This window comes from Rhagoletis pomonella, unplaced genomic scaffold (assembly GCF_013731165.1).
Source record: "Rhagoletis pomonella isolate Grant_MI unplaced genomic scaffold, Rhpom_1.0 Rhpom_scaffold_00005, whole genome shotgun sequence".
Taxonomy (NCBI): domain Eukaryota; kingdom Metazoa; phylum Arthropoda; class Insecta; order Diptera; family Tephritidae; genus Rhagoletis; species Rhagoletis pomonella.
Window position 1 is genome coordinate 67,421,922 of NW_023458559.1, and position 10,570 is coordinate 67,432,491.

At 36.9% G+C, this 10,570-nt stretch overlaps 1 protein-coding gene across 3 annotated transcripts in view; it reads left to right on the top strand.

The window, feature by feature from the left end:
- Positions 1–10,570, top strand: part of LOC118739418 (SRSF protein kinase 3) — a 35,815-nt gene that overhangs the window by 11,807 nt on the left and 13,438 nt on the right. For 2 of the 3 annotated variants that reach the window (XM_036470719.1, XM_036470717.1), the window contains exons 2-4: positions 7,636–7,857; positions 7,924–8,375; positions 8,445–8,845. In XM_036470719.1, the coding sequence (XP_036326612.1) occupies positions 7,636–7,857; positions 7,924–8,375; positions 8,445–8,845 (1,075 nt within the window). Of the gene's footprint in view, positions 1–3,425; positions 4,800–7,635; positions 7,858–7,923; positions 8,376–8,444; positions 8,846–10,570 lie in introns of those variants that run through there. The other variant, XM_036470718.1, reaches the window with a different exon arrangement.

The window sequence follows — 10,570 nt, forward strand, 5'->3', positions numbered from 1 at the left end:
AAAAACTGTTGGAAATGACGTGCGAAAAAATAAAAATAAAATTAAGAAAAATTTAAATACAATACGAAAAAAATGAAATAAATAGAAATGCGAAATAAATGAAATAAAAAAATGACAAAACGAATAACGCGACAAGCTGAGAAGCATAAAACGCTGGCGCAATAGAAACAAAAATAATATATAAAAAAACATTAAAAGAAGCACAACAAAAAAGCCGAGAGAAGTGATATTAGAATTTTATTAAAAACAGCTACTACTTCTCATAATTTTCGGTGCTTGGTCGTGCGCGCGTACACAAATCGTTGAAGGCGCTGGCATTGGTCAAATCGCTCGAAAGCGCACATTATGTAAGCAGGATTTTTTGTGAATACCTTGCGGAATACGGGAAGAAAATATATTAAAAATTATTGCGCTTACAACATTTATAACGGTGTTAAATTCGAAATTGATTTATTTTTCTTTGACAGCGGTAATATAAAAACGCGAACATTCGTAAAGTGATTGCAGCTAACGATCCTCGGGTGCATACGAAATTGCGAAGAATGCGTCAACGCACAAAGACAAAAAAAAAAAACAAAACAACCTTCGACAATCAAAAAAAAAAAATATACATAAATCATTTTATGGAAAAGGCTAACTATTTAACACAATAACGTAAATTGTTTTCACGCAAACTAACGGTGCACAAATGTAAAATTTATAATTATTTATGACTAATATGCACATATGTATGAAAAGTAGCAAGTGCATGCAATAAATAAATAACCAATTAAAATAATAATAACTTCAGCGCAGGCGGTTTTCGATGTGAATTTCAATAACAACAGAAATCAACAACAATAATAACAATAACAATAAACTGCGTCGTTGCTTAACGTAAGCGCCAACGTCAGTCAGCATATCCTATAAGTGGAAAAAAGTGAAAAAATGTCGAGAGTATTACGGCAAAGAAAATTTCACAATAAGTGCATAGAGTGAAAAGTGCACAGCACGCATAAACATTAATCTAGATATATACAAATGTATATGCACCTCTCTGCATACATACATAATACCTGCATACATTCAAGCAAAATAATGAAATGATAAAATGTATTTTCACCTTCTAGCCGGCAATAAAAGGATGGCGTACAGTGGAATGTTTACAGAAAATTAGTGACTAAAATTTGAGCTTCCTTTGTCTAAGTATAAGTTTAAGAGTGCGAGAATTTTTTAATTTCTATTAATCTAGCGATGTGTTAAGTTCTAATAACACGGTTAACCTCAAACAAAAAGCATACCACAGGTTTCTCGGAAACGGTTTTAACGATTTTTTTGAAATTTTGTGTGCGGCGAATGTCTTGCATTTTAAGAAGAGTCCAATCGAAAGTAGATTTTCGGCCGAAGGCGAACCGCACGTTACCGAGTTACCGATTACCGAAGCCCAAGCCGATGATTTACTTTAAAACTAAGTAAATCGATTTTTTTTTTTTTTTCAAAGAATAAGCCCCATCATTCTCGTGTTTATTAACAAAAAAATGCAAATTTTCATAAAATAATTGCAGTGACAGTTCCGTTTCTGTGCATAGTCATTCTTATGTAGCAAATATATGTATTTGTTTATATGAACTTTAATAATATGAAATGGAAAGTGATTCAAAAATCCTCAATTTAGATATATTTTTGAGTGGAGTTGCCCCTAGGTTGCTCGAATTTTAGGCCTCTTTTAAAACCGGTTTTCGAGTTATTCGAAAAATTGCTATTTGAAAAAAAAACCGGTTTCGGATTTTGAAATTAAGAAAAAACCGGATAAACCGGTTTTAATTTACATAGTTATCATACAGTGAAAATTCTTATGTTGGCATGAAGTCATGACAACAAATTACAATAAAACTGTTATCAGTAAAGATTGATTTTATTTAGAAAAGAGCAAAGCAAAATAATATAAAGGCATTTGTTCTTGAAATTAATTTATATTCGCATTTAATCGGCCCAAGCATCGGCCGATTCTTTGAATAGATTCTCGATTCTTGACATAAATTGCATTGAAAGAGGTAAAATTTTAAAATTAAAGCTATCCAATTGACCTTATTTGATACCCAAACCTTGGAAACTTAAAAAAAATATGCATTCGGAGCAAAACCGTTCATTTGATTTTCCAAATTGGGGTGTCAAATTAAAGCGCTTGGCCTGTAGATGTGCAAACTGGTTTTATTTTTTCGAAAAGAGTTACCACCTGTTGAAAAATTAATTTCAAATTATTTAGTAATCAATGCCATCAAATCCGCACCGTTCGCTCGATTTACTAAAATGAGGCGTCAAACTAAAAGCCTTGCACTGCAGATGTGCGATTAGGTTTTACTTTTTTGAAAAAGTTGCCACCTTTTAAAAAAATATATTCAAATCATTAAAAAAAATAAATCAATTATTAAAAACTGGATATCAATCGAAATGGTTTTGAAAAGCTTTGTTTCTTAGCTGTACTATAGAAGGGTTGCCACCCGTTTAAAAACTCATATTAGGTAAGAGAAATATGTACCACCATATGGGTGCCAAATGAAAGGGGTTGCAGAAAGTAGTGCCTTGAAAATATTTTGAAGAGGGTTGGGACCTGCTTGAAAAGCCGAATTTAGTTTACTTTTACACAAGTTAATCGAAATATCAAAATATGGATGTCAAACGAAGGAGTGTTAAGAGATCTTTGGTTTGAACGCTAACAATATTTTTGAGGTGTTGGAAGAGGGTTACCACCTGTTTAAACAGTGAAATTCAAATTATTTTATAAGTTAAATGAATTATTAAAATATCGGTATCAATTGAAGGGAGTTTGAAATTTTTTATTTCTGAACTGTATTTAGCGAGGTTGCCACATGTTTGAAAATTTAAATTTCACTTAATTTATCAGTTAATTAAAATATGTATCGCAGTATCCGGCGAAGGAGAGTTAGCAATGATTAAGCTTGAAAATACTTTTGAAGAGGGCTGCCACCTGCTTGAAAGGTCAAACTCAATTAAACAATTCAAAAAGTATATGAAATATAAAAATACCGTAGTCCAACGAAAGATGGTTAAGAAATCTTTACTTTGAATACTTCGAATGTTTGAAGAGAGTTGCCACGTGTTTAAAAAGTTACATTCAAATTATTCAGTAAGTTGAATGAATTATTAAAAGATGGGTATAAATCGAAATGGGTCTCAAAGGTATTTATTCCTGACCTTTATTTAGGAGTGTTGGCCTTTGTTCGAGCAATCAAATTTGAATTAGTTCATCAGTTTACTTTCGAAAAGGAATTTCAAAAATGAGAGGTCAAATCCTAGACCTTAGCCTGTAGATACATATATGTATGATAAAGTTTTATTTTTTTAATTAAGAACTTTTTTCATCGGTATAGGTTAATTTGAAATTCGATGAAAATAAAAACATGCACTATGCGAGTCTGCTCTTCACTCAGAAACGGCTGCACGGTTTCGATGAAATATGGCATTCGGACTGGCATTGAATTTTGGGCGTTTTAACGCCATGCGGGTTCACTAGTAACTTATATTGCGGCTTGGTCGGCAGAAATCATAATTTCTAATCTGATAGTTTAGCAATTAAATAAAGCGATCTGAGAATAGTTGAATCTAATTCATGTACACACTGTACGTACCTTATCAAAGCATTATACGGCGTGATATAAAAAATATGTGCAAAAAAATCGACTCCATTCTATATAGTCACCGATAAAAATGATATGAGCAGTTTAATAACGAATATAATAGCGAAACATTAATAAAAAATAAGCTATCATAATGTACGATATTCAAACGATGCTGCACAAAATCGCATTAACTCTCCAACACCAGCTTAGCGCGCTCATTAGCTCCTCAGTATCCGCACAGAACACTTGTGAGCGCGTGGACTTCTATGACTTCGCCGCACCTTCATCCGCGCTTGATATATGTCGACCAACAGACGCGCCAAGCTGGAAACAGGCACATGCACTATACAAACGCTACTATGCGCTGCTCATGCACCACATCTGGCCCACACTGCTGCTCGCGATGCAGCACTGCTACGATGCCTATCAGAATACTGTGGAATATTGCAATGCATGCAGCACCCAACTGGTGCGTTGGACCTCACTGCTCGCCAGTGATCCGCTATTTATGTTCGCGATCAAATTTTGCGCGCTATTGCTCTTCCTCTTCCTCATGCATTGGATTAAATCAGCGAAAGCGCCGCCCGCAACTCCAACGGCGGCGACATCACGACTCTTAACTGCAGCTGCAACGAATTTGCCGCCTATAACCGCCGAAGATCGCATTGAGGTACTGGAAGTGGATGCTTTAAATGGTGATACCACAACAACACCAGCGTCTTGTATTACACCCACCGTGACGCGGGAATTGGTTTGTGATTTCAATTTTGTATCGCCGTCAGAGTTGCGCGCTGCGCTGGAGGCCGCCAATCAGCGGATGCTTGAGATTGAGGAAAAGCGTCGCCGCAAACGCATCACCAAGAAACGTAAATGCGTTTCAGCGGGTCCAATATTGATTGCGATCCGTTCGAAGAAGACGCATCACAAGCATAAGAAAGCGCGTGAGGAGGAGATGAAATTGAAGCAGCAGTTGGAGTTTAAACAGCAGCAGCTGATACATCAGCAACAACTCGAGCTGTTGACACCACCAAATGCCTCACCAGCGCGTCCGATATATCTGTCGCCGTCGCAGGAAGATGACAACTTCTTGCCAGTTCGTTTGAAGCCGTTGGCTGTGGGTGGCGCTGCATTTGAAATCGAAATGGATGCAGAAATGGAAGCAGAAATTGTATCTTTGATGTGTGTGTGTGTGTTTGTTTATGTGAGATTGCTCTCCGATTGCTTGCTATTAGCGAGTAGTGCTTGGAAATTGTGTTTGGATTTAACTAAATAATGACAGATTTCCATTTGGTAATGACAAAAAATATTTTTAATTTAAAAAATGCATTGTGGAAACGAAATTAAGGACTATTTTTTAAGTGCCCGACTTTTTAATGCCCAACTTTGTCATTCAAATTTGTGTCATTTAATGCCTAGTGGAAATCCGGCATAAGTTTGTAATTTTGGTTGATCGGGTATGCAGTTTTGTAGCGAATGCAGTTTTAGTGGAAGTTTCAAGTGGCCGTAAAATAGATTGATTTTGCCGAGGTTTTCTGACATTGTCCCGAAAGAACTCGAAACACTTTAATAACTCTTGTCTGCTGCGCAAAAACAGTGTTAAACCCAGCAAGGCCGAAATTTTACTTTCCTCCACCCTTTTTAAAATGAGTTTTTTTCCCTACTCTCCGCCGAAATTCTTTTCGTTATGGAAGACAATGCTGTAAAGAAAGATTTTGAATCGTTTGACGAAAACCATTACTGCTTTATAGGGCTGCAAGACAGCTCTGTGGGGACGATAGTGTCTAAAGTCGCACATAGTCCGATTATCCAAAAGTATAGTCCGACTATCGAAAAGTATGGTCGTTGCTTGGTGGCCATCGTTAGACAGGCGAAAACTTCGAAAAAAATGGAATAATTAAAATTAGGAGTTAGTATGTTTAAGTGTCTACTCCCAGTAAAACCCCATGACTTCTTTAGATCTTCTTCCTAAATTTCTAGTTTTGCACTTGGATCCTTTCAAGCAATGAAAGGGAAAGCTCTAAAGAAGAATACTCAATATTTTCTATTATTTTTTACAGATGGCTTAAAGCTATTCCAAACATTTTTCCATGAAATTTTAGTCTTCGGCGTCCGATATCTGGGTCCGTGGAGCAATAGGACTATTCAAATTTTACAGTGGTTTAATAGCAACTTTCAAAAGGTAGAAAACGATATCTCATATTTTTTGCGGCGAGATTTTCTCTAAAATTTTACAATCTTAACAATTGTGGCTATGTTTGAATGAAAAAATCTACGTCTCTGTTCACTCTTGTTCATTTCTCCCCTAGTGCAGAGCTATCATTATTAGAAAAAAACTTTGTTTAATGATGGTGTGTGTACGTATGCGGATTTGCCTTAAAAAATGTGGCTCTAATATAACCCCGGCCAGGGTTGCTTAACTTAAAGCTCATTTGAGCTCGCGAATCCAATTCGCCTCAACTCATCATGAATTTTGAGGTCATGTCTTTCTAGATCTTTTGACTTTTTAAATTTTCGCAAGCTCGTGTCTTGTTTTACAAATTTCAGTCGCCTTCTGGTATAGCTAGCGGTTACGTAGGGACAGGAAATTCCAGTTATTTTTTATTTGTTTTTTGTTTTGAGGTTGGGGTATCGCAGTATTTCAGTGACCCATTGGCACCAGGCTAAACCTAGTCAAGCCCCAACATCGAGGGGCCGTCAGAAAGTATTTATTCTAGGCCTTCTGAAGATCTATACATTATCTAGAACCAATTTTTTGTGGTTGGCTCTTCCCCTAATATTTTGATTGAGCTCAGGAGTATTAAGCAGTGAAAACAAGAGTATTTTCCATCTCTGGTACGAAGAATAAAAAGCAGCGCCTTCTCATCTTCGGTTTTATAAATAATCGTTAGAACAATCGTGACCGGGTAAGAGTTGCGAAGGGTAGTGATTTAAGTATCTGTGCTTGTGCGTATACCAATGTTAAGAATTAGGCTTTACGTCCAATGTCATTTTGCTGATTGGTCTCATCTACTTTTCCAATCCGCCAGAGTGTCATGTTTTTTAATTTTCTTCGCCTCAACCGAGGACCGATCGCTTTGCGAACTAACGCGTAGATTGCGTCCTTGGACACCGTGCGATAGGCACATGTTATTTGTAAGGAAGTTTACGTTTAAGGTGTACTTTTTCGCGACCAACCAAACTAGAGCTGCATATGGCATAATTGAGTTTTCTATGTTCGAAATTAGCTGTCGTTTACTCTCCTTTGGACCACCTTTATTCAACATGATTCGGTATAAAGCCCCGTTTCCCCTTGCTGCCTTCTCAGCTGTTGTTTTTAAGTGATCCTTGGTCGTCTTTTTAGAGTCGTTGAGCAGTCCTATATACTTAATATAATACGGCTTTCGTCTACTGACTAGCCAATTTTTAACTCGTTAAAGACTGCTTGGAGAAGAACTAAACGTTTCGCTACATCCACGATTGCAATGTCAGGCAGGTGAAATTTTAGGACGTCGTCGTACATTGCGTTCCAAAGTATTGAGCCATGGAACGCTACCTGCGGAACGCCGCCTGTGGATTTTCTCCTGGTTAAGATTATCTTTTCCAAGAGTTGACCAAATAAAATCGTAAAAATGTCCAAACCCTCGATCAGTATCAACACAACTCTGTACTGCAAAATCTTTGGTGAGTTCAGTTTGTCGGCAATTTTTATTCGTATTGCATCAATTGAAACTGACTCAATCTTGAGGACATCTTTATTTTCAAAAGCATAGAGTAGTTCCCTCTAGTATTAGACAAATTTGAGAAAGTTTTCCCTGGAATAAATCCATCTCTCTTCATCGATGTCTTCTTAATTTGGTTTCAAAATATTTAACGGTCAAGAGTTTATGTATACGATATAATTTTTACTTAATCTTTGATTTTCCAAGCACTACTCAAAATTATAATGGCTTTCATCTGCCCTTTCCTTTTGCAATGCTCTATTTTCGTATAAAAATATTTAGATATTGAAATAATTTTGGTCATCCATCGTTTACAGTTCCGAGCCTCGGGGCACAATGAGCACCACAGAGGAAATTTATCCTGATTCACCGGATAGTAGCCTATATGGTTCGGATGAGGAGCAGGAAGATCCGTCACAATATTGTCGGGGAGGTTATCATCCAGTTATTATAGGCGATATATTTGACAATCGTTTTCGCGTGGTACGCAAACTCGGCTGGGGACACTTTTCCACCGTTTGGCTATGCAGAGATCTCAAGTAAGTTTTGGGAGAGCCAATTTTTTACACATTTTATTTATTTTTTCATTACACTTGCTCCGCTAGAGAGGAGAAATACGTCGCTCTCAAGGTGGTTAAGAGTGCACCGCATTATATCGAAACTGCTGCCGATGAGATACGTCTGCTCGAAGCCATACGCGATGCGGATCCACTCGATATGAAACGTGAACGTATCGTACGACTGCTTAATCACTTTACGATACGTGGCGTTAATGGCAAGCACTATTGCTTGGTTTTCGAGGCGCTTGGTTGCAGCTTGTACAAATTGATTGTGAAGAATAACTATCAGGGCTTAGCCATTGGGCAAGTACGCAACATTATCAAACAAGTGCTGGAAGGACTCGACTATTTACATACGAAATGCAACATTATTCACACGGACATCAAGCCAGAGAATATATTGCTGGTGATCGATAATGAGTCGGTGGTGAATCAGCAAATTGACGATGAGATAGCAAGCTTGCGCGTGAAGGGTGCAGACTTCCCGGATTCATATAGTATGATTGCAGTAGAATGTTGTTAGATTTTTTCTTTTTAATTATTTGATTTTTTTCCTTCAACCACAGTTAGTTCCATTGAGAAGCAAGCGAAGAGCCGCAACAAATGGCCACTTATCGATACGAATGCCTCGACGACAAACAGCACGGGCACAGCTAATAATTCCTCCACTTCATCCACACCTCTGCCCAACACTGCTGTGGCTGCGCTCTCCATGACCGGTGCAACAATATCGGCGCTTAGCAAGGATGATACGAATTCGACATTGAATACAAATACCACCACCTCTTCGTTAACATCTAAATACTCGTCCAGTTTGATAGGCGAAAATGATGGCTTAGGTGGTGGTCGCACGGGTACAGACAGTCCTTCAATTGGCGGCGGCGGCGGCGGCGGTGGCGGTTCAACTTACACGACAACGGGCAATATGAATAATCGTTATCGAGCGGAGAAGAAAATCACTGCCAAGGTAAGTCACTGATCTCCACTAAGTTTTGTAAATTAGATTAATGCCGTTATTCAGTATGCAGTCTCTAGTCACTAATAAATACTTTTCGTGGTGAACATCGATTTTGAGACTAGTTGGTGTTCAGTAAGTTTTCGTATGGCTTTGTCATTTGGCGCCGAGCAGGTCACAAAAAGAAAGATATGGAAAAAAGACAATTGCTTTCTATTTACCCTAAAAAGGCGAAAATGAGATTAGAAAATCACGTTTCATAAAAATTAAATGAAATAAAACAGAATATTTTTCTTTTTAAAACAATAAAGTCTAAAATCTAAAAGAAAATTAAATTAGGAAAAAAACTAAAACAGAAAAAAATCCGCTGCCTGAGTATTCGAAGCCCGGATCTCTCAAATGGTACGCTAGTGCTTTGTGCAAGCAAAATTACATACAGCTGCGAGCAATAAAATAGTAGCAAATTTCAAAATGATATTGTTTGCAACTTATGTTGATTTATTTATTTTTAATAAATTTCATATAAGATATAGTTCGATCTATAACAAAAACCACATAAATAAAAGCTTCAAAGCTTGCACGAAGTTCGCAAAAATTAATGAAATTCAACAAATTTTCATTAAAATTTCAAACTTTTTATTCCGTATTTTTAGAAAATTTCCGAGCATGCAATTGTGTAGCCCATTCAATGTTTTTACAATAAAGTGCAAGTTGTGGTTGTGGAACATTTTCTTCCATATAAAAATAGATTTGGTTCATATGGAAGAAAATGCGCAACACCCTCGACAAAAAAAGTTCTAAAAAATGAAAGGCCACTTTTAGTGACATAAAACTCGCACTTTTTACTTAAATTTAATGGGCTATACAACTGCATATTCGAAAATTTTCTACAGATTCTGAATAAAAAGTTTGAAATTTTTTTGAACAGTTTTTGAAGTTTGATTAATTTTGTTTAATTTTGTACAATCTTTGAGACTTTTACTATGTGTGTTGCTACTATTTCATTGCACGCAGCTGTACATATGTACATACCTTTTCATCAGGTGACTGCCTCTGTTTGTTTTCACCACACATCTTTGGTGAACTTTTTGTAATTTTCTCTTACTGAATACCCGAATCGTCTCTAGTCCCAAAAAGAGTCACTAATTTATAGTCTCAAATTTAGTCACTGACTTATTGCATTCTAAGGAAAATACCTACATATATAGTACATGCTTATACAAAATATTTAAGACAATTATTGAGAAAAAAGCCTGCATGCTTAGTTATGCTTGAAAAAAAAAAACCATAAACCATCCGCTTTCACTAAACCATCATCACTCATATCCCCGACTTTCTTTAAATTTTCAGTTTACTTATTATTTCTTATGATTTTTACGCCTCACTTATGCATCTCACCTGCAAAGCCGCCACCACGTGTCATAAACAACTACTACATACGCAAATAGTAAATTTTCCCTCGCACAAAAATCTGTCATCTCACTTCTTTTACTGAGCGCGCCTACTACTTTGTCAAGCACATTAACGCACTTGCTTTCAATCACGCCCCAATAATTGCTAAACATACTTATAATACTTAAGTATTTAATGGTCGGTCACTCACCTAATATACGCCAACCATTCACCACCACCAACCATTCACCTCATTCACCTCTACCCAGCACCCACCCAGCACTTGCCCCAACACAGTAAAATCACCTGCAAACGTTTGTGTCCAATTCGTTTGTTCCTTTTTTT